At 50.1% G+C, this 23538-nt stretch overlaps 2 protein-coding genes across 7 annotated transcripts in view; both read left to right on the top strand.

The window, feature by feature from the left end:
- The first annotated feature begins 728 nt into the window (after positions 1-728).
- Necap2 (NECAP endocytosis associated 2) lies at positions 729-15325 on the top strand. Of its 3 annotated transcripts, XM_015485645.2 has the most exons (8): positions 948-1104; positions 3602-3702; positions 6423-6527; positions 6611-6692; positions 7535-7643; positions 9993-10167; positions 13203-13287; positions 14117-15325. In XM_015485645.2, exons 1-8 carry the CDS (start codon positions 1013-1015, stop codon positions 14163-14165), a joined length of 798 nt encoding a protein of 265 aa, XP_015341131.1. In that variant the 5' UTR covers positions 948-1012; the 3' UTR covers positions 14166-15325. The 3 variants fall into 3 exon arrangements, with proteins under 3 accessions (XP_048672213.1, XP_048672214.1, XP_015341131.1); XM_048816256.1 differs by lacking the exon at positions 3602-3702 and having other exon boundaries at positions 729-1104; XM_048816257.1 differs by lacking the exons at positions 3602-3702; positions 13203-13287; positions 14117-15325 and adding an exon at positions 8452-8559 and having other exon boundaries at positions 729-1104; positions 9993-10128.
- Positions 15326-21395: 6070 nt separating this feature from the next.
- Crocc (ciliary rootlet coiled-coil, rootletin) overlaps positions 21396-23538 on the top strand; it is a 46232-nt gene continuing 44089 nt past the window's right edge. For 2 of the 4 annotated variants that reach the window (XM_048816250.1, XM_048816249.1), the window contains exons 1-2: positions 21396-21488; positions 21700-21793. The gene's annotated coding sequence lies outside the window, so the exon portion shown is untranslated. Of the gene's footprint in view, positions 21489-21549; positions 21794-23538 lie in introns of those variants that run through there. The other 2 variants (XM_048816247.1, XM_048816248.1) reach the window with 1 other exon arrangement.

Here is a 23538-nt window from a genome sequence, read left to right as displayed (position 1 = left end):
TCCCCTAAAATGTTCTATGAGAAATCCAAGTTAAGCCCAGAGACTCAGGCAGGAGGATGGCAAGTTCCAGGCCAGCCTCAGCAACTTACAGAGACCCTGCTCAAACAAAAAAATTAATAGAAAGGACGGAGTGTGTAGCTCAGTGGTAAACTCAAACTCTCCTGAGTTCAATCCTCAGCATCAAAAAGAAGAAAAGAAAGAAGAAAAAATGAGGGGGGGGGGCGGAGGGAGAGGGAGGAGAAGATAAATTAAAGAAAACAAGTTAAGGCAGGAATTGTTTTAAAATTACTTGTGTCACAGCCTGGCACAGTGGCTCACACTGAGGCAGGAGGATTGCAAGATCAGCCTCAGCGACTTGGTGAGGCCCTAAGCAACTTAGCGAGACTCTGTCTCAAACTAAAAAATTAATAGAAAGGGCTGGGTGTGTAGCTCAGTGGTAAAGCTCCCCTGGGTTCAATCCCAGGCACAAAAAATAAATCAATCAGTTATGTCACTAAATTTCACTTCTTCCAATACAACTCCTTCTTGAGCCGGGGGGGTACAGGAGTAGGTTGCAGCGGGGACCAGAAGGATGGTCGGGCGGGATTTCGCTAGAACCCTGGCCAGCCCCACAGCGTCAGGGAAGGAAGGGTATTAGGCAGAAGAGCAGCAGAAGCAAGGGGCTGGAGGAACGGAGGAGCTTCAGGGCGGGCTACGCTTTCCATCTCAGCAGCTGCGCCCCTGGGCTGGAGTAGAGGCGGACGATGACCCGCAATCACCCTACGAGTTCGGCTGGGTCTGCACTGAAGCGTTCTCTGCGGTTAAGGCGCCTGGTCCTCAAGTCTGCGCCAGGCGCCCAAACGCAGCCCGCGTGTCCCGAGCTACGGCCTCCAGCAGAGGGCGCGCGGGCGAACGGAGTGCTGAGGCCCGCGAGCTGCCGCTCTAGCCAGAGCCTGGTCATAGAGCCGCACTGCTTCCGGTCCCATGGGGGCGGGGGAAGGAGCCGGAAGTCCGGTGGGCTCCGGGCGTCGAGATGGAGGCAAGCGAGTACGAGTCTGTTCTCTGTGTCAAGCCGGAGGTCCACGTCTACCGCATCCCACCGCGGGCCACCAACCGCGGATACAGGTGACCTTCCGCTAGCCCTGCCAAACCCCTTCCCCGCCGCCCCACCGCGGGAGCCGAGGGCGGCCCTCCCCGGTTTAGGGGCAGGGGTGATGTCGCTGCGGCTTCTCCCGGTTGGAGACCAGACCACGGAGGGGACCCGCGGTTGGGGCGTCTCAGCGGGACGCGGGGGACGCCTGGCGACGGGGAGGGCGTCAGAGCCTAGCCTAGGGGGACCCCGGTGGGCTGCCGGTGTCCCGAACTTGGCCAGGAGTGGTGGTGGGTGTCCGACTTCCGCGCCGACCGGTGGCCTTGAAGGGATCCTGGACGGCCTGAGGTGGGGAGGGGACCTGTCACTGGCGGAAGTCCCCCGAGGGGAGGGAAGGGAACCCAGAACCCGCTGGAGGGACCCGTCCCGGAGCTTCCAGCGGATAGCTGAGCCCAGGGGCCCTTTGCCACCGGCTTCCCTGGCACGCATTTCACCCTTGGCTGTAGCCGTAGTGGCAGGGAGGGACCCTCCGCACCTGTCTTGTGTAATCCCCACCCTGTGCTTGTAGACACAGATGGGTGTCTCTGGGAGGGAACCCGGAAACCGTCCCGGGGAGCAGAACCAGGGCTGGAGAGTCTCTGCATACCCTTTTGTACTGTATGATTTTATTATCTCGCCTTTGAATTACCTGTCAAAACTAGAGGAATAAAGATAATCCCTGAAACAGATAACCCAGCTCATGGCTATTTTGTGCCATTGAATGGGGTGTGGCATTTTTCTGGGGGGTAGTGCGGAGCTGAGGATTGAACCGAGGGGTGCTTTACCACGAACTACATCCCCAGCCCTTTTTAATTTTTATTTTGAGACAGGGTCTCTGGGCCAAGTTGCTGAGACTGGCCTCTATCTTGGAATCCTCCTGCCTCAACCTCCAGAGTTGCTGGGATTACAGGCATGTGCCAGAGTTTCTGGCCATGGGGTGGCTTTTGAAGGCAATGTGTGTGCAGGTTTTTTGAAAATACAGGATTGACCTACAATGTAAAATGATGGGGTGTCTACATATCTGTCCTCTTGTTACTTTGCAGTTGTGTAACAAAAGCCATGGTGAATTTTCTAGTGAGCAGGTATTTTATTGAACACTTAACTGCAGACAGCGAAGTTACCAAACACCAGCCCTAGCTGGTTTGGCATTGAGGAAACTGCCAGCCCTGGCATTTTGACCTCTTCTTTGTCTGAATCTTAAGATTTAGGCTGTAGCTGAGTAAGGGGAACTGAAACTGAGTCTGCTGACTTCTGAATTGAGCATCTGCATTTGTGTGGTCTTCAAAACAGCCTTCATCCAAGTTCTTGAGAGCTGACCTATGCTTAGGAACTTCCCAAGAAAAGCCTCCTGGAAACACCCATGGCTCTTACTGTCTGGGAGTTTTCACTGAGCTGCTTCTTAGAACTAACGTGAAGTTATTGCTTTAAGAGTGCCAAATGAGGGGCTGGGGGTGTAGCTCAGTGGCAGCCTGCTTCCCTGGCTTGTGCAAAGGCCTGGGTTCAATGGTTCAATCGCTGGTAACACACACACACACACACACACACAGAGCAAATGAGATTATCTCTGTAGGTCCATGCTTTCCTGAGTTTAAGGATTTGTTGCTGCCTTTGAGAATTTCCTAAGCATCTGCTTCCTTTTTTCACATGTAGCCTCAGGCTCTGGTCTTTTCTTTGTCTATGAATAATTGTACTTTTCCTTCAAGATGGTCTCAGTGGTCCCAACTGGTCACTCTGACCACCCTGGTGTGCAGCTTCTTGCAGTTCAAGGCCAGATCAAGAAGGGGACTCAGAGTTAGGGACATATCAGTAGGACAGGACTTACACAGGAACAATAGGCCCTCCAGCTGCTTCCTCTGTGGAGAGGAAACTAGGAGGAAATCTCTACTGGGAGAAGGTCTCTAGTCTAGAACAGGGTCGTCAAGCTACAACTCACTATGTTTTTTTTTAATATTTATTTTTTTGTAGTTGTACACAATAACTTTATTTATTTATTTATTTATTTATTTATTTTTATGGGTGCTGAGGATCGAACCCAGAGCCTTGCATGTGCAAGGCACGTGCTCTACCGCTGAACCATAACCCCAGCCCCAAACTCACTATGTTTTTGAATGGCCCACAAACTAAGAGTGGTTTTTACATTTTTTAAATGGTTGGGAAGAATTTTAAAGAAGAATATATCCCACTGTGAAAATTATATGAATTTCAGATTTCAGTGTCTATAGTTTTATTGAAATATAGCCATGCTCTGTAGAATATTTGCTTAAAATACTTAAAGCACCAGCATGCTTTATTGTATTGTGCAACTGCTTTCTCTCTATAACACCAGAATTATCTAGTCATGACAGATGCTGTGGTGCCTGCAAAGCTAAAACTATTGACAGAAAGTTTGCTACCTCTGGTCTAGAACAAGCAGCCTTTTCCATTCTTGTCCCCAGCATTGGAAAAAGAGAGCAACAGTCTCTGGCAGAGGCTCAGTGGTTTTTGTCCCCTTAGGGCCTCGGAGTGGCAGCTGGACCAGCCATCATGGAGTGGCCGGCTGCGGATCACTGCGAAGGGTCAGGTGGCCTACATCAAGCTAGAGGACAGGACCTCAGGTAAAGGCAAGGGAGGCTGTGTTGGGCTGAGGTGCCACACCTCCCAGTGATGGAGGGACGAGGCCACCTGGGCCTAGCCAGGCTGCTCAGGGGCCATGGGAACCTATCCTGGGAGTTGGAGCCTCAAGTGTACCTTTCAGCTGCCTTTGTCCCCGATCTTAATTGTAGAAACCACTGCCCCCAAATGTGTAAAGGAGTATTTCTTGTCAAGCCTCTGTTCTCTTGGGGGTCTGTTAATTTTGGAGGCCAAGGAGAGGAGACTTGCAAAGTGGTCCCAGTAGGAAGTAGGAAGCCCTGGAGCTTGCCTTGAGGACAAGCTGGGCAAAGGCGCACAGCTGCTGAGCTCTGGTCCTTCCTCGGGAATTCTGCTAATCAGCTAAACGGTAACTCCCCAGAGCCGATCCCGCCTGATAAGTGAAGGAGCTGGAAACTGTTGTCCTCAGCTCTCTCTGTAGCAAGAGGATAAGCCACGCTGAGCTGTGCTGGGGTCAGCTGGCAGATAGTGCTTCTGCGCAAATCTCCCTAGAAGTCATGGGCTACCAGTGCCTCTGGGTGAGCCCTGGAGGGCAGCACGCTGGAGTCTCCCAGCCTGAGACCCTGGCGGGTCCGCACATTGCCAGCTCAGGTGCCACGCAGTCAGACAGCTACTTTTTCTAACACATGGAAATTCCCCTTAGTGGAGCAGAAGAAAAGGCAAGGATCTGGAGGCAGAACCGGCTGCCTGTTCTCAAACTACGCATTCTGTTTGAGATGTTGGGCCACGTGTTCCTTGGAGTGTTGGCCTCCAAATGAGGATCACATTGGTTCTTCTCTCACAAAATTGTTGGAAATAGGAAGTGAGCAGATAGTTTGCCAATTGCCTTGTGAACTGCAAGGCACCTCATCATGGATTTGTTCCTTTGGAACATGGTGTTGTCAAGGTGAGTATTGACTGCCATGGCTAGGCCAGAGGATTCTGGCCCAGTTGGTGTCACTAGGGTGTGGCAGTACTCTTGTTTTTGGGGAAACTTGGGGACTTTTAACCTAACTGCCTAATGTGACAGCCACTGTTTTGAGCCAAACCTTGCTTACTTACCCAGGAGGTTGTGAGTATAACGTTCTGGGCCAGGGTTTCTCAGAAGGTTTCTCAGCCTCAGTGCTGTTGACGTTTGGGGCTGATGAGTCCAGTGTGAGCTATTTAGCAGCATCCTGGACTTGACCTGCCAGTTTCCAATAGCACCTCCTGAATTGTAGCAACCAAGAGTGTTTCTAGACTGTGCCAGATGTCGCTGTGGGGAAGGGGAGCAAAATCATCCCTGTTTATGAATTATTCCTCTAAGCTAAAGGCATCCAGGTAGGTCTAAGTCCCAAGGTTCCAAACTTGGGTGGATAAATTGACAATAATTGCAGACTCTGGTGCCATCAGCATTTGTTTGTTTTGTACTGGGGGTTGAACCCAAGGGCGCTTTACCACCGAGGTACATCCCCAGTCCTTTTTATTATTTTGAGATAGGGTCTTGCTGAGTTGCTTAGGGCCTCGCCAAACTGCAGAGGCTGGACTTGAACCTGAAATCCTCGTGCCTCAGCCCAGGTTGCTGGGATTACAGGATTGCCCAGCCTATTTGTTTGTTTGTTTGTTTTGAGGCAGGTTCTTGCTGGGTTGCTGAGGCCCTCCCTCAGTTGCCCAGGCTAGCTCGAACTTATGATCCTCCTGCCTCAGCCTCCTGAGTTGCTGGGGTTACAGGTGTGTGCCACCTCGCCCAGCTGAGCCATCAGTTTGTTTTTTTTTTTTTTTTTTTTAAGATAGAGACAGAGAGTCAGAATTTCAACATTTATTTTTTAGTTTTCAGTGGACACATCTTTGTTTGTATGTGGTGCTGAGGATCGAACCTGGGCTGCACGCATGCCAGGCCAGCGCCCTAACGCTTGAGCCACATCCCCAGCCCTGAGCCATCAGTTTTGATTTAGTCCAGCCCTTTACCCAGTAACCTCTAGACCACAGGACTCACTAAAAAATGTTAAGTGCTTAAAGCACCCGTGAAGATAGCATGTGAGAACGTAGAACTGTCGCAGGTGCTCACAGATTTACATGCTCACTGCAACTGTGGAGCCCCATGCTTGATGGGGGGTGCATTTCACCAGGGAGCCTTTTAAAACGAATCACACTTGCCCTGCCTCTGAGCTTGAGTTAAATTACCCTCCTTTGGAGTCTTATGGGTGTAGATACTCCCTCCTTCCTTTCCACAAGGCTCTCTGGCCCCTCTTACAGTCCTGCTTCAGCTACTGGCTTTTTCAAAAGCGTGATCCATCTAGACCTGGACTCACATGTGTCGGGCCCTCAGTCTTCGGCACGTTGTGTCAGGGGGTAAAGCAAAGGGAATGGGTGGGTGGTGGATCGTGGCTCTACTCTGCATCCTCACATGGGATTGGAGGCCCAGCATCAGTAGAACTTTTTATTTTAAAAGAAGTCTGGATTGCTTTACGTGTAATATGATTTTGGAATGTTTGGTAGTTAAATAAAAAATATTAAAATGGTGCTGGATTTGACCTGTAAACCACTGACTGAGATCTTTCCTTAGTTACATTCCAACGTCTTCCCTTCAGCAAGAATGGATGGGATTGGGATCCCAGAGTCAGGTCTGCCTGTCTGCCCGGCTTGCCAGAGATGCCTGGTGGGAGGCCCAGCCATGAGGTGGACTCCAGGCTCGGGGCTTGGGGCTCACCCCAGCTTGTGCTTTCAGGGGAGCTCTTTGCCCAGGCGCCAGTGGACCAGTTTCCTGGCACAGCAGTGGAGAGTGTGACGGATTCCAGCAGGTACTTCGTTATCCGCATTGAGGACGGAAATGGTACGCGTGGGTCTGGGTGCCCCCCTTGAGAAAGGTGTCCTCTGCCTCTGGAAGAGCGGGACTGACCGTGTGCTGTTCCGCAGGGCGGCGGGCGTTCATTGGGATTGGCTTCGTGGACCGGGGTGATGCCTTTGACTTCAACGTGGCGTTGCAGGATCATTTCAAGTGAGTGTTTCTAGGAGGCTCGTGCTTCCCCCCTTCTTTCCCTGGACAGAATGACTTCCCAGGTTAGAGCACGCCAATGGCTGTGCGTGGCCTCCCGCTGGCGGGGCCTCAGGGAGACCGTTCTTCAGGCAGCCGCCTTTTCCTGTCTCTCTGCCGTTCCTGGTCTACTGTGACGTCTTCTTTCCCCAGCGCCAGGCTCTACCAGCGCCGTCAGCTGACCCAGCCTTTGAAACATCCCGTCTCTTTCTCCCCAGCCCCTGAACAGCTTGAGTCCTTGTCCGTCTTGGCCTCTCTGGGCCTGCTCTTTCTTGATGTCATAAGTGGCACTTGGGTTCCCAAACCACTCAGCTGATGCCCTGGTGTTCTTTATGAAAGAGAGGACAGGAAGGTCCATGTCCATCACTGACTGCCAGCAGGTTGGCCTCTGTCACAGGTGGCGTTGTGAGGAGGACAGGAGGAAAGGGAACCTTTGTGTTGCCCTCTTCTGGGCATCTGTCTTGATGGACAGCATCCCACAGACGGCCTTTTGGGGTGTGTACAGACCATGCCAAGGGCTGGGGAGGCAAGGACCAAGTACCCTCACCTCCTGGAGCCCAGCGCACAGACCCTAGGGCACAGACCCTCTGCATAGGGGACCGGTTGAATTCTCACAGCGTTTTCACTAGAACTGTCAGTTGTGCTGCTGAGGAAACCAACGTGCAGGTGGCTGCTAAAGCGTCAGGGCCCGAGCCCCCACCTCCCACCCTACCTCAACACAAGCCTCCCTGGACCACTGTGAGTGGACGCGAGCACAGGGAGCGGGTCTCTTCTAGCTCACCGTTTCCTTCTCCTTCTCTCCCCAGATGGGTGAAACAGCAGTGTGAGTTTGCAAAGCAAGCCCAGAACCCAGACCAAGGCCCCAAGTTAGACCTGGGCTTCAAGGAGGGCCAGACCATCAAGCTCAACATCGCAGTGAGTCCCACCCTCGCTTAGCTGTGTTGACCATGGTCACGCCATACTTGTGGCCACCTGGCCCAGAGCTCCTCTTCTCCCACATCAGTTCCATTGGTGCTGGGCTCGCCCTGGGCTGAACAGAGCTCTGCTGTCGTGGTCTCAGAGTCGAGCTGAGCAAGCAGAGACGTGATCACACGGCAGGAGAGGCTCTGCCACCCTGGGATGCCTGCTGCTGTGGGCTTCTAGAGGAAGGACACAAAGCCCATGATGGGGGGACCCAAGGAAGGCTTCCTAAAAGTAGTGACCCACAGGCAAGGGACAAGGGAACAAGTACTTCAGACAGAGGGGAGAGCACCTGAAGCACCTGTGAGTTGAGAAGGAATGTGGGTTACTTGGTGTCCTGGCTGTGAGAGTGGGTCAGAAGGGGTCAATTCAGTTTGCCTCTTGGCTTATGCCCTGAGTAAGGAAGATTTTGGGCAGCTCTGGGCCACAAACTGTCAGGGCAGTGCAGGGAGCATGGACAGCTTCTGCTGGTTGAGTCGTCCTGGCCCTGGAGTCTGAGCAGCTGGGCATCTGGCTCAGCCCCATCAGCTCCTGTTGAAAGGGAGCAGGTTGGGGTGCCCGGGGTTGTCAAGACTTGGCTTTACCTGGCTGACTGGTGAAGGGGGGATTTGGAGTCGTGATTCTGGGACACCAAGGACCAAATGGGTTCAGCTTCTGAGGGAAGTTTGTAACTCTAGAATAATGCTTTTCCTCTTTACTCACCATCTTTCTCTTCTTTTCTGCTTCATGCTGGTGATGATTTGGGACCCTTGAAATTGGGCAGCTGGTCCTTAGGAGAAAATGCAGTTTCAATCCAGTGGACTGGATGGGCTGTGCCTCTTTCCCTTGCTTGGAGGAAACTAACATTTAATGACCATCAGCTGGGGGCCAGGTAGTGTTTTTAGGCATTTCTCATATAAATTAAACATTCTTCCCCTTTTGAAAAGATGAGGATGTCAGGGTGCAGGAAGGTGAGGAACTCTTGGGAGTCTTAGACTGCAGGTGACTGGCCCGGCTGGCCTCACCCTGGGGACTTGGAGGTCCTTCACTGCAGGCCAGGCTCCCCACTTGACTCAGCTGCCGCCTTCCTTACAAGCAGCAGGCCGTGTTGTGCTCATCCATGTCGTTTGTGCTAGCTTCTGGCTCACATTTGCTGCTTGGTATTTTTGTTTCAAGTTTTATTGAAGTATAACAGGTGTGTGTACAGAAAAGTACCCAAATCATAAATGCGGAACTCTGCAAATTTTCAAAAACTGCTCAGAAACTTGCACCCAGTTTAAGAAGCAGAAGACTGAGCACTGGGGACGTCCCCCCTGGTCCCTTCCAGTAACTACCCACCCTCCAACTTTGATACCTAGACTTTGTTCTTGACTTTCACGAGTGGAGTCGCAAGCTTTGTTCTCATTTGTTTATGACTCCGCTCTCTTCCTGGGGTAACGCTTGGAGGGTGTCCTTGCTCGTGCTTGATTCATTCTGGTGTTCCTTGTGGGAATGCATCTAGTTTGTTGTGCTGATGACTAGGACAGTGCTGCTGGGGGTGTCCCAGCTCATGTCTCTGGTGCGTCTGAGTGTGCATTGCTGTCAGGGCTTCACCCAGCCGTGGAATTGCAGGACCAGGAGTTCCTGTGTGGAGCTTCATAGATCTTTCTAACAATTCTCCAGAGCAGTTTCACCCATTCCCACCCGGCCTGCAGTGCATGAATGTCAGCAGTGGTATCCTGTGCTGTCGGCTTCTGGTGGGTGTGAAATAGTACTGGGGGTTGGACCCAGGCGTCCACCTCTGAGCGACATCCTCAGTCCTTTTCATTTTAAGAAAGGCTCTTGCTGGGCTGAGGATGTGGCTCAAGCGGTAATGTGCTCGCCTGGTATGCACGGGGAACTGGGTTCGATCCTCAGCACCACATAAGATAAAATAAACATGTTGTGTCCACCGAAAACTGAAAAATAAATATTAAAAAAAAAGAAATCTTGCTACTTGCCCATGCTGTCCTTGAACTTCTGACCTTCTGCCTCAGCCTTGAACTTCTGACCTTCTGCCTAGCTGGGATTACAGTCACATGCCACCAAGCCTGGCTTAATATAGTTTTGATGCTCACTTCCCTGATGATAATGAAATCAGGTGCTGGGCTTTAAAATTAACCCCATTGGTGATGGATTTCGAGTTGTGATGTGTTGGATACAGCTCCTAACAATGAAGGTGCTGGGGAAGGACCATCCTTTGGTTATACAGATGTTGGGTTTGAAGCTCCCCTGGGCCCTCCTCATAAGGTTTTCTGATTCAATTGAGCTCTGCAGAACTGATTTGCATTCCTTTTCTCCATTTAGAACATAAAGAAGAAGGAAGGAACCGGGAGTCCCCGAGCCCGGCCCGCCAGCACAGGAGGGCTGAGCCTGCTTCCCCCGCCCCCAGGGGGCAAAACCTCCACATTGATCCCACCCCCTGGGGAGCAGTTGTCTACAGGACGGTCCCCTGTGCATCCAGCAGTTGCTCCTGGTACAGGTCAGTGCTGGGGTGGACAGTGAACCTACGACTTCCTTTTCCCCAGCAGCTAGGGCTTGTGGCTGCCCTCCTTCACACTCAGTAATGTGTCCCTTGTACCTGTCGATGTCAGGCTAGAAGGAGGGCACCACAAAGTGGACCCTGCACATACTGAGGGGGTTCTCAGTTCCTTAACACCTTCTGCTTTCTCCTTCAGGGCGTCTGCCCTCCCCTGAAAGCAGGGACAATGACTTGTTTGCTGTTGTGAAATCATCAGCATGCAGATTCCTAGTTCTCCGTGGGTGTTGAGTGGGTGGGTGATGGAGACAGGTCAGCTCACATTTAATGGGAGGGGTGGGTCAGGCATGAAATGGATGTGGCCCTGGTTCACCAGCCTCCAACATGGTCTGGGGAGGCTTCGTGGAGGAGGTGGCATGGAACTGGGCCATGAAGGAAGGGGCAGAGGTATTGGTGTTCCAGGCAGAGGAAGAGTGTGACTCAGGCTCAGGCATTTAGATGCCCTGTATACTCAGGGAGGTGGGTGCCAAGGTGAGCAGGGGAGTTCAAATTGGAGATTGAGTTTGGAGTGAGCTCTTTAGTATGCTGTGGGGTCCCAGGAAGCGAGAGGTGGCTACCTCAGCAGACTGTGCTGTGAGCCTGTGAGAGGCCCCTGGGTTCCTCAAGTTCTTAGTGCTGGGACGCCAGCCCTCCCAGCATGATGCTCCTGGCCTTGACCTAGGTCACCAGCCCCCTTTTTACCCCACGCCCACCCATTTCTTCAGGCAGCATCCAGGCAGGAAGCCTTCCTCATTCCTGAGAGAGTCCCTGCCATTGGCAGCTTTATCTGCAGGTCTGACTTCTAACCTGTGCCTTGTGGTGCTACCCCAACCAGGGGGCTGAGAGGAACTGCCGTCAGGGAGCCCTGCGCTGGCACCAGGAATTCATCTTTAAGCATTATTTCTCCAAGTGGGGCCATAGGACCATTGCCAAGGACGGGGGCAAGAATCTACAATCTCATTTGCATTGTGTTTTTTTTGTGTGTGTATGCTGGGAATTGAAACCAGGGATGCTTAACCACTGAGCCACCTCTCCTGCCCGTTTTTTTTTTTTAGTTGTAGATGGACACAATACCTTTATTTTGTTTATTTAATTTGTTTATGTGGTGCTGGGGACTGAACCCAGTGCCTCAGGCATGCCGGGCAAGCATTCTACCACTGAGCAACAATCCCAGCCCCTCCCTTGCCCCCTTTTAAATTTTATTTATTTATCTATATATTAATTTATTTATTTTAATATTTAATTAGTTGTAGATGAACACACAGTATCTTTATTTATTTTCATGTGGTGCTGAGGATTGAACCCAGTGCCTCACACATGCAAGGCAAGCACTTTACCACTGAGCTATAGCCTCAGTCCTCCCCTGCCCTTTTTATTTTTTATTTTGAGATGGGGTCTTGCTAAGTTGCCAAGGCTGGCTTTGAACTTGTCAATCCTTCTGCTCTCAGCCTTCTGATCTGCTGGGATCAGAAGCTTGTGCTTACACACTTGACTCATTTACATTTTTACTTGAGTGGCTGGAGCCACTGCCTTAGCCTTTCCTTGGTGCTGATGCGTTTTTCGCACCTGACACTGTCCTATGGAGTGTTAAGCCTTGGGGATGCTGCGAGGGCAGACACTTGAGTTATGACAGATGGAGTTATGTCCTGGCAAAATCATCAGAAGTCAAAATCATCATAAGTTGAAGAGGTATTTAATATATTTAATAAACCATTACAAAGTTGATAAACCCATTATTAAGTTGAAAAATCCTGAATCAGACCATCCTCAAGTTGGGTGCTGTCTGTACAGCATCGAGCTCCTGCTCTGGGGGGGCTTCTATCCTAGTGTGTGAGACAGTTAGCTTGTCTACAGGCAGGATGGCTCAGTGGCAAGTCACAAATAGCCGACATCTGTGGAGCACTCACTGTATGCTCCAGAACCAGACCACTGAGGTTCAGCTCTGGCCCTCCATTGTGCAGTCATCAGCGACTGCTGGCTTGTCTGGGCCTGTTTTTTCACCTCTAGGATGGGGTAGCAGTGATGCCTACAGTTACAGGTTTTCTGGAAGGAACAAGTGAGCTGATCCACTCAGAGCACTTAGAGCAATATCTAGGATGCTGTGCGCACAAGCCTGATGTTAGTTCCTGTTTTATGAATGTCATCACCCACACCACTGCGTCCTGCGCCTATTCTGAGCATTCCAGAACATTAACTCTCTTCTTTCTCACAGTGTCCTGGGAAGCAATCATCGTTACCATCCCCATTTTAGAGACAGGACAACTAAAACATTAGTGACCTGCGCAAAGTCACATGGCTAGTTTTGACCTGTGGTCTGCTACGGGCTGTGCTTAAGCTCGTGTCAGTAGTGTGTGATGAACACTTGGCAAACTAAAGCTGCACCATTGAGAGCTCTGTTTTATCCAGTCTCCCCGCTCAGAGCAAATGAGAAATAGCAAATTAGTGGGAAGCAGAAGTGGCAGATACAGACTCTCCTGAAGAGAGAGTTGGCAGCATGGGGGAATGGGGGGTGGCTGAAACACCTTTTATGGAAGGGTCTTCTTGCCCCCTGAATAGCTGGGGGCTCAGAACTTGACCTATGTCTAACATGTAACCTCCTCAGTTGGTTGATGCAGAAGTGCAGGAGGCTTCCTGTGAAGGTGACCTTGTGATTTGGGTGAGGAATTCTCCATGCAGGTAGCCAAGGCAGGACATAGTACATTCAAATGGGTTCCAGCGTACATGGTGGGAAACAGCCTCAGGTAGTAATGACAGACAGCTGTGCTCTGGCACCTCTCCTCCGCCTTGTTTGTGGCTTTCTGCCTTTCCCCAGAGGCCCTCAAGGCCTTGTGAGAAGATGGTAGAAATGTGGTGACTCTCAGCATTCTGATGCCCTAAGCATCTTGTGTGTATTTTTCAGCCACCTAGAATCATGACATTGATCACCAGTCACCAAGGTCTCTGACTTCCTGTCTCTTTGTCTTCTCTCCCTACCTGTTGGACTTGGGGACATTAAATAGGAGGTGCCACTGAATCCTGGCCACAGCCCAAGCCTGTCACTGCTGCCACTGCTGACATCTGGGGAGACTTTACCAAATCCACAGGGTAAGGAGTGCCACATTCTTCAGCCTGGGACCAGGGCTGTTTCTCTAGAATCCTAGGATTGCTCTACATGTCTCCTGGTGCTGGGAGCATCTGCTCTGGTTTGGACACTTTCAGGCCAGCCAGAGGACAGAGTGCCCCAGAGTGCCTGCTTTGGGTGGCGTATTGTTCTCTTGTGCCTCTCTGAAAGCTTTTCACCGCTGTCCACTGCCTGTGGCCATCTTTAGCAAATCTGTTTGGGCGTCTGAACCACCTCACCAAGTGCTTTGGCTTGTCCCAGTACCTCTTTTCCTTTCCCACTGTCCCAGGTACCTTGGAATGCTGGGCTAAGAATCAGGACCTAGGTTTTGGGCTTCAGAGGACCTCTGACTCTCTAAGATTCCAAGTCTTCACTTGGGATCAGGTGGAAAGACACGAATTCCTGTTGCACCAGGTTCTAGGATCGGGGTCTGTGTACATGTTCTCTAAAGGCCAGGAAGTGAATGGTCTAGACTGTGTGGGTTACATGGTCTCTGTCCAGGTACTTGTCCTGCTGTTGCTATAGTAAAGCAGCCACGGAGGGTGTGGACACAAGTGGACATGGCCAGGAGGACTTTACTTCTAAAAATGCCACAGATATGATATAGCTAATTTAAGAGGGTTTTTTTTTTTTTTTTGTAATAAAGTTTACATTAACTAAAAGTACACACAGACTTGGTCCCTGGCCTATAGTTTTCTGGCCACTGCTCTAAACCATTTAGGGGTGGGCTATTTAGAGCTCTTTCTGCCAAAGAAAAGCCAACTTGAATCTGCTTTCAAACAGCTGAACTCCTACCCCATCTTTCCCTCACAGGTCGGCTTCCAGCCAGACTCAGTCCGGCACAGGCTGGGTCCAGTTCTGACCTGAGCACAGAGCCCTGTTTCCTCCCTGGACTTCTGGGAAGGCGCTGCCTCATCTGGGAAGGAGGCGAGCACTCCTTGCTGGCCCCTGGAGCACCACTCTCCCCTCCTTGCCTGCCTTTCTTGACAGACTGAGCACAGGGGGCAGTAAGTCAACACCCTGTCGCAGTGTCTCCTGGGATTTGGTATGCAGCTGGAACACAGGAGAAGAAACGACCCAGAACCCCTGTCCCCCTATCTCTTGATGTGCAGGAGACTCTGAAACTGGCCTGACTTCATCTCAGTGACCCGCATTAAACACAAGCCCCCAAAGCAGCAGAATGGATTGAGTTTGCGCCTGGATTCGGATCAGCCCTCCTCAGGGTTGATGGGTGTCCTGGGATCTCTGTTGGGCAGGAGCTTTCTGCGTCCTGTTGTTGGTAGCCACTTAAGTCAGAATACCTTCAAGAAGAGGGACTCCTTCCTGATTTCTGCCAGATCTTTAGGCCATAGCTTGAATTGGCCATTGGGAGATGTTGGAAGGATTAAGTGGCTTGTAAGAGGTTTTAGTATTGTGCTTTGCTTTTGCTCCAACCTATACTAACTCATCTTTGCAGAAGGGAGTATTCTGCTGGATAGCTGCAAGCAAGGGCCTCTGAAGTCACTCCTCATTGCCAGCCGGCTGCCTGAGTGCCAGGTGGCAGTGTTCATCTCTGCCCACTTGCCTAGTTTCTGTCTTCCAGCCAGGCAGGCAGCACAGGCCGATGAAGGTGCTGGAAGCCAGGTGGGGCAGGGTCTGGCCGGAAGGGAGAAGCTGCTGTTGCGGAGCTGGGTTGGCTCACTGCCCACTGCAGCCCCCTGGGCTCAGTTTCGCAGCACAGCACCTGGTGGACTTGGATTTTCTGTCTGGTGATTTCTGAAGTGCCTTATCTGCAGACAGCTTCTCACTTTCTTTCTCCTTCAAGGACTGTGAATGACAGAAGGAAGAAGAAGTTCGGCGAATTCAGAGTCCAGTATGGCCTGGATTACTGATTTATCTGAGTGCACCTTTGATGATTCTTTGAGTTAACCTTACCTCGCAGTTGATTTTTTTAAGGGTCAAGAGCATCAAACTGAAAAAGTATTGGCCTTTTTGTGGGACCAGATTTTTAAGATTAAAAAATAAATATCTTTACTTCCGTCAGTGTACGTCAGAGATGAGTGTGTTTTTGGCAGCATGGCTGCTCTGCTCTCCAGGATGCCACAGCTGGACTGAGAGCCACCTCCCTCACCACTGTGTCCAGATACAGAGTACAGGGCTAGGGCTTCAGATTGGCCACTGTGGTAACCAGTGACGTCTCTCCTGTCTAGAAGAGTCTTTCCCATCCTCGGGACATTGTGAGAGCAGATGCCTGAATTCACTTTCTGGAAGGAAGGCTGGTTCTGTCATGGAACCTTGGTAGAAAGGGCTGTGCTGGAGGGAGTGGCTCACTGACATCTGCCTCTGGAAGCCTCTCCCAGGGAGGAAGGATGCATGCACAGAGGTTAAAGTCAAGAGGCCATGCTTCCTGTACCTGAAGATTCTCTGAAAAAGATGGGGTTGGATCTGAGTGTGGTGTTGCACACCTGTAATCCCAGCAACAAGGGAGGCAGGGGAATTGCAAGTTTGAGGCCAGCCTCAGCAACTTAGCAAGGCCCTAAGCAGCTTAGACCCTGTCTCAAAAAAAAAAAAGTCTGGAGGGCTGGGGTTGTGGCTCAGTGGTAGGGGGCTTGCCTAGTACATGGGAGGCCCTGGGTTAGATCCTCAGCACCACATATAAACAAAAATAAATAAAAATAAAAGAATTGTCTTCGTACAACTTAAAAAAAAAGTCTGGGGATACATACAGCTCAGCAGTCAAGTGCCCTGGGTTCAATCCCCATTTCCAATAAAAAGATGGATGGGTTTTTATTGTAGGCATGAAACTAGCCTCAATAACTAGTGAAAAAGAGAAAAAATGGAAATTGAAAACCCTCTTGAATACTAATAATAATTACATCAAAGAGCCCTCAGGAGTAGTTTCTGGTGTCTGTTTCATGTCCCCTCACTACCCATCTGGATGAGGAACTTCTGAGTGCTTGGAGGCTGGAAATGAGAGGGCTCATTCTTAGAGGAGACAGACCCTTAATTACAAGTTGGAGGTCAGTGCTTAGATTCTGGTCAGACCCGGGCTTTGAATCTAGGCTGTCTGCTGGTCAGCCATGTGACCATAGGTTCTTCCTCAGCCCAGGCCTCACTCAGCTAAGGCATATAAAACCAGAGCAGGTGCCCGCTGTATAGTCTGTCCTAATTCTCTCTCTAGTCAGGTAACACGCAGAAGCTACTCATGTGGTGATGAGAATAATAAGGAAATGTCCATCAAGTGTCTAGACTAAGAAGTACCTCCAGGGTCCTGGTGGGCAAAGGCTGGTTTGCTGTGCTCTGTCACCAGCGAGAATTCCAGCTGGAGAAAAACAAAACCATTACAGGACCAGGGTCTCCAGGAAAAGACCCCAGTATCAACTCAGGCATCTCTTCAATTATACTGGGACTGGAGCTCACAAGTTGATACAGTGGAGATGGCTCAGGTGGATGGTAGGTGGTGGGCATTGGGTTTGGGGGATGTGAGACCTCAGCTCCTGCACGGGGGAGGATTTGGATACACTAGAAATTGTGGCACATTAAGATAGCCCCTATGATTCCCTCCTGGTCTTTACGGCCCGGCCCCTGTAAGACCTTTGAGTGGGGGCAGACCTGTGACCCACAGAATCCAGCAAAGACAAGAAGGTGTTACTTCCACGGTTTTGTAACATGGGACTGCAGCATCTCTCTTGCTGGCTTTGAAGAAGCAAGCTGCCCTGTTGTTGAGCTATCCCAAGAAGAAAGGTGGCAAGGAGCTGAGGGTAGCCTCTGGCTGTCAGCCAAAACGAAGCTGACGCTCTTAGTCCAAGGATGTGTGACACTGAATGCCACTAAAAGCCACGTGGGCCTAGAAGCAGATTCTTCCCAGTTAAGCCTTCAGATGGGAATCTAGCCCTGGCCAGTGCTTTGGGTGTGGACTTGCAGAGGACCTGGCTAAGCTGTGCCGGACTCCTGACTCAGGGAAAGAGTAAATGTTTTTGACTGGGGGTGCAGCTCAGCAGTAGAGCAATTGACTATTTTCCTAGCATTCGCGAGGCCCTGGGTTTGATCTCCAGCACCACCCCCAAAAAAGTTTTTTTAAGATTCTACATTTGTGAGCTGGAGATATAGCTCAGTTGGTAGAGTACTTGCCTTGCATGCACAAGGCTGTGGGTTCAATCCCCAGCACCACAGGGGGAAAAAAACCAAGATTCTACATTTGTGGTAATAGTGTTATGCAGCAATAGGTGACTGACACAATAGGTGAACTAAAGGTGGGAGTCAGTGTAGAAAAGAGAATCTGGACAGATTTAATGGCCAATGACCAGAAGATCACTTCCTGTGCTCCAAATGGACCCTTTACAACGATGATAGAAGCTGTTGCCTGTGTGACGCGTTCTGTGATCACACACTTAATGCGTGGAACTCATCACCACTGTATGAGGTGGGTGCCGTCTGGGTGCATTCCGGATGGCTTGTAAGTAACAGAAGTTTCTCATCTTTCTGGAGGCTGAGAAGACCGTACTGCAGCACTGGCAGATCTGGTGTCTAGTGAGGCTGTCATCCTGCTGTAGCACACATGGTGGAAGGGGCAGAAGATCTCCTCCTGGGGGGGGGAGGTTATAAGGTTCTACCCTCAGGACCCCAAAGATCCCGCCTCCTTACACCATCACACTTGCCATTGCGTTTCAGGGGGACACACATCTTCTATCCCCTACTCATCCCTGTTCTTAGGAGTACAGTAAGATTATGCAATCTGCCCACATGACGAGGTGATAAATGGTAGAGCCGGGTTTTAACGCAGATGATCTGGCTCTAGCATTTGTGCTTTGAACCAGGTCTGTGTGCTCTCCAGCAGTGCCACCTGCAGGGCCTGGCACGTAAAATCTGCTTAACACAGAAGTTCCCATTCCCTCCACTTGGCACAGAAGTGTACACCTGTAATCCCAGCTGCTTGGGAGGCTGAGGCAAAAGGATTGCAAGTTCAAGGCCAGCCTGGGCAACTTAATGAGACCCTATCTCAATAATTTTGAAAGGTTGGGGGTGGGGGCACGTAGCTTCATACTCAGGGTAGGGGGAAAACTATGCTCTATTCAATGACAAGTATTGAATAACAGGCCAAGGGATGGGGTTCTATTCCACTGGTAGGATTGGAATCTGCTGAGACGCATCTGGGCACACAGTGGGCGCTCAGTAGCTATTGGTTTCCCTGAGCAGGAAGTAAGAAAAATAGCATACTCTAGGCAGAGGAACCAGTTTAAGAAAAAGACCAATTTTTAAAGACCAAGCTTTAATGTAGACAGATCTTGAAATTTTTGCGTTTTTTTTTTTTTTTTGGACTGGGGATAAACAGGCTTAGTGATCCTGTGCTTGTTTAGCATGCACGAGGTCCTGGGTTTGATCCTCAACAAACAAAAAAAGAAAACCTAAAAGACTTTAAAATTTAGTATTTTTCTTTGGTACCAGGAATTGAATGCAGGGGCATTTAACCCAATCACATTCCCAGCCCTTTTTGTTTTTATTTTGAGACAGGGTCTAGCTAAGTTGATGAAGCTGGCTTTGAACTTGCAATCCTCCTGCCTCAGCCTCCCCAGCCCCTGGAATGCACCACCATGCCCGACTTAAAATTTAATATTTTTCATGATTACAGATGTAATATAAATAGGAAAACAAACATAATATTAAAATCATTTGTGATATTGTCAAGAAAATAGGAAATTCCTCATGTCTATATTCACTGTTGCTGTGTAGCATTCATCCCCAAACATAACCACTTAAAATAACCCCTGGTTCTGTGGGTTGGAACCTGGGTACAGCTTAGCTGGGTCCTGTGTCTCAGCATCTCTCACAGGCTGCAGGCAAGGTATGTGGACCAAGGTCACAATGTCATCCTAAGGCTCACAGGGAAAGATGAGACCTGCTTTTAAACTCACTCACATGCTGGTTGCCTGGATTCAGTGCCTTGTGGCCCCTGGGCAGGTCACTCTCACTTTCTTGCCCCAGGCCTCTAGCTTACAGTTGGCAGCCTGCTTCATCAAACTGAAAAGCAAGAGCTTTCCGCAGAGAGCAGGCATGATCTGAATCTCAGAAAGGATCCTGCCCTCTTTGCTGGGTTGACCATGTGGGAGCAAGTCACGGGTCCTGCCCATTCCTGAGGGCAGGAAATTATACAAGGGTGTGGACACCAGGAGGCAAGGACCATTGAGGGCCAGCTTGGATGTCTGCCTACCTACTAGTTTCCTAGGGCTGCTGTAACAAATTTCCACACAGCAGGTGGCTTAAAACAGCAGAAACCACTGGGGAGGTTTGATCCCCAGCAACAAAGGAAAAAAAATCTCAGATCTGGAAGCTGGAAGTCTGAAATCAGTTGTCAGCAGGGCCATGCCCACTCTGAGCAAGGATGGAATCCCTACCTCTCCTAGCTTCTGGGGGTCCCCAGCACTGCTTGGTGTGAGGCAGCACAGCCCATCTCTGCCTCCTTAGCATGGCCTTTGTGCTGTATCTCTGTGGTTTATTTGTTGTTGAAATGAGGTCTCACTGTATTGCCCAGACTGGTCTTGAACCTCTGGGCTCAAATGATCTTTTTCCTTAGCCTCCTGAGTAGCTGGAACTACAGTTAACTTTTTTTTTTGGTCCTGGGGATCAACCCCAGGGGCACTTGGCCACTGAGCCTCATCCCCAGTCCTATTTTTTGTTTTATTTGGAGACAGGGTCTCACTGAGTTGATTAGCACCTTGCTTTGTTGAGGCTGGCTTTAAACTCACAATCCTCCTGCCTCGGCCTCCCAAATTTCTGGGATTACAGGCATGCACCACCATGGCCAGTTACAGTTAACATTTTTTTTTTAAAGAGAGAGTGAGAGAGAGAGAATTTTAATATTTATTTTTTAGTATTTGGCAGACACAACATCTTTGTTTGTATGTGGTGCTGAGGATCGAACCCGGGCCGCACGCATGCCAGGCGAGCGCGCTACAGCTTGAGCCACATCCCCAGCCCTACAGTTAACATTTTGATGTCTTTATCTTATTCCTATTATATTCATATATAGAAGATACATATGTTTAAATTTTCATTTACTAATATGGGCTTATTCTTCATTTTGTATTTGTTTTAATTAGTTATAGGCTTTTTTTTTTCTTCTTTTTTTTTTTGTATACTGGGGATTGAACTCAGGGGCACTTGACCATTAAGCCACACCCCAGCCCTATATTGTATTTTATTTAGAGACAGGGTCTCACTGAGTTGCTTAGTACCTTACAGTTGTTGCAAGGCTGGTTTTGAACTTGTAATCCTCCTGCCTCAGCCTCCCAAGTCACAGGTATGTGCCACTATGCCCAGCAACTGACTTATTTTTTAATCACTGTTCAGAAACCTCTAAAATAATTTTACCATTATATAATTTTATCATTTGTCCAATTATTACATTTTCCGTTGTACCTTTTGGAATGAGGGCCTAGTATTCCAATATGTGAAGAACAATGATTTATTAGGCCAGTCTTCTATTGTTAGACATTTGGGTTTTTCTAATTTTTAAAAAATTTCATATTGTTTTTCTTTTGACAGCTGTTTTTATTTCAAAAGCCATAAATTAGTACCTTTTGACATTTAGGGAGCATTATTTTTAAAGCCAGGCATGGATGAAAGAACTTGAAGTGCCAAAGGTTTAAGCTTAGAAAGAAAGGGTGTGCATAATAGAAATAAACCATCAGGGCTGGGCAGCAGGAAGAAGGAATCCGTGGGCGACAGGCTGGCTCTGGGCTGGCAGGTGGGGGCTTGAGCTCCCTCAGGGAAGGCTCCAGCCTGCTGCTCTCCCCTTGTCTGGGCCGCTCTCTGGGCAGGAGCTTCATGGGTGCTCACTTGTGGCTCTTTTTGGCTCTCTGCTCTCTGTCGCCCTGTTCTGATGATTTTGGATGTCTAACTCCTTATTTTCTCTGATTTCCTTTTCTGCCATTGTCTCTTTTTTATTTTTTAATTTCTTGCTATTAAAAGTCAGGCATTGTAGAACAACTTTGCAAGTTAATCATCAGATACTCAGTACATCCTTTTATCCAGGATGCCCATCCTCTAATCCTCCTGGTTAATGTGGTTTTGCTGACCGTGGGCAGAGTCCACCTAGCCCGCAGCCAGATTTGGCAGGCACTTGGCATTGGCAACCTGGGGTTGTGACTCCAGTCATTTGTTTCCCTGTTACTTAAGCTTCACGTTTAGAATCCTTCCCAGGGAGCAGGTGAGCACCTAGCACAACTCCCTTCAGGTAACTGATCCTGGGGGCCACCTGGTTATGGGGCACAGCATGATTGGTGGGCAATAGCCCTGGGGATTCAAGTGACTGCCCTCCAGGCTGAGCTGAGCCAAGCTACCAAATCAGCAGGGACAGTCTTCACAGCTAGGGGAGCTAGAGGCTTCCTCTGGTGTAAGTATGTGCCTCCCTGCTGTAGGCTCCTGTGGGTTGCAACTTAGAGAAGGTCAAGGAGAGAGGAGCTGTGTTTGCTGTCCCTTCCAAAATCTCAAGTGAGACAGCATTGTGTACAGGTAAGAGCATGTGGCTGGAAGCTACCCACAGCTTTCTACTGTGTTTCCTTGGGCAAGTTACTGCACCTCTCTGGATTCTAGTCTCCCCTCTGTAAAATGAAGATAATCCTAGACTTCACAGCCTAGACCTCTCTCACAGAAGTGTTTAGAGGGGACTGAGGACAGAATGAGAAAATATAGGTGGAAGCAGCCACAGTGTGGTTTGCAGCTAATGTAGGCTGCCTGGGAGGTACTGGTAACTAAGGGAGGCCTAGTGGCAGCAACAGGCAGGTGCCTGGAGGAAGGAGCAAGAAGCAAGTCCTCAGCCCAGCCCTGGAGCTGAGGAACACTCTGCAGTGGATACACAGGGGTAAGCAGGACCAGAACTGGACTCATGAGTCTGTCAGGGCCCAGATCAGGACCCAGCAGGAGTGGGGACTCCAGACAGGATGTCAGACCTGGGGTACCTAGTGATCAACTGTGCTTACTGGCAGAGTTCAGTCAGTCCTTCTCTAGCTGGGCCTTGCCCTCCAACTAGGTACCCCCTGACCCTGAAACCTCAGGGATTGACCCAAATCTTCCCTGACCAGTAGCTCTTACCTTGGCCCAGGCCACAGCTTTGCCTGCACCCGGCTGCACAGTGGCGGTGGCCTCTAGTGCATTTTTTCAGATGTTAAAAGCAGGTTCCTTTTCTTTTCTTTTAATATTTTTTAGTTGTTGATGGATCTTTATTTTATTTATTATATGTGGTGTTGAGAATTGAACCCAGTGCTTTACACATGCCAGGCAAGTGCTCTTCCATTGAGCTACAACCCCAGCCCAGGTTCCTTTTTGATAGAGATTAAATTTCCACTCCTCCCCTCCACCTGACATGTAGAACTATCAGCCATGGCCGGCTGGTTTTTCTTTCTGGGTCTTTACTGTTTCCCAAATACAAAATCAAAGCTAAACGTGCTTTCTTAATGCAAGTGAGCCTCCTCTCAGTCCTTCAGAGTCAGACCTGCTTCCTTCCCCATTTTGGAAATGAGTGACTTGATACAGAGGGAGATGAGTCTTGGGAAGGGGATGGAAGGAAGGGACTGATTCTGTAGAGATGAACTTGAGATGGGCACACCTGTGTTTAGTTTGAAAAGCACATTTCTTCTGTGACTTTTGCCCCCATCCCATTTGGGCACAGGGATGGGATATCCCCATTTCACGGGTGGACCAATTGCGGCCAGAGCGCCTTACTGGGAGAGCACGACAATCAGAACAGGATTCTGCCCCACGGGTCAGATCACTGAAGCCTCGGTGACGCTCGGGCGGCCCTGACGGGCTGGCAGGGGGTGCCCCCTCCGTCTGGTTGGACGATGGGGTCGCTTATCTTGGTCGAAGCTTTGGTGTTTGACGCCTTCAAGACCGAACTGGGGCTGGAGCCGTGGCTCAGCGGTAGAGCACTTGCCTAGCGTGTGAGGCCCTGGTTGGATCCTCGGCACCGCATATAAGTAAATAAAGTAAAGGCCTCGTGTCCACTACAACAGATAGGAAGGACCGAGCCAGACCGCAGCGGAGTTCTTCAGCTGGTCTGACGGCGAAGCCTCGGGCGACGCGCAGCCCCTCGGATTTTCCGTTGGGCGGAAGGCGGTAGTGATGGGTGTGTCGGTGACGAAGGGCAGTCGCTATGAAAGCCACCAACTCAGCGCGAGCAGGATAGGCGCTCCGAGCTCGGAGCCCCGGGCCGCCCACGAATCCGCCCCGCCCTTCGCCCCGCCCACAAGCCCTTCCCG

The sequence above is a fragment of the Marmota marmota genome, unplaced genomic scaffold (assembly GCF_001458135.2).
Source record: "Marmota marmota marmota unplaced genomic scaffold, marMar, whole genome shotgun sequence".
In the NCBI taxonomy this organism is placed as follows: Eukaryota; Metazoa; Chordata; class Mammalia; order Rodentia; family Sciuridae; genus Marmota; species Marmota marmota.
This window is presented reverse-complemented; position numbering and strand designations above follow the sequence as displayed.

Bases quoted from the DNA above. Each gene is read 5' to 3' on its own strand.
- Necap2 (XM_048816256.1), top strand. From the start codon at position 744: ATGACCCGCAATCACCCTACGAGTTCGGCTGGGTCTGCACTGAAGCGT. The intron at 1,105-6,422 runs GTGACCTTCCGC...TTGTGCTTTCAG, and splicing joins GCCACCAACCGCGGATACAG to GGGAGCTCTTTGCCCAGGCG. The intron at 10,168-13,202 runs GTCAGTGCTGGG...GACATTAAATAG, and splicing joins AGCAGTTGCTCCTGGTACAG to GAGGTGCCACTGAATCCTGG.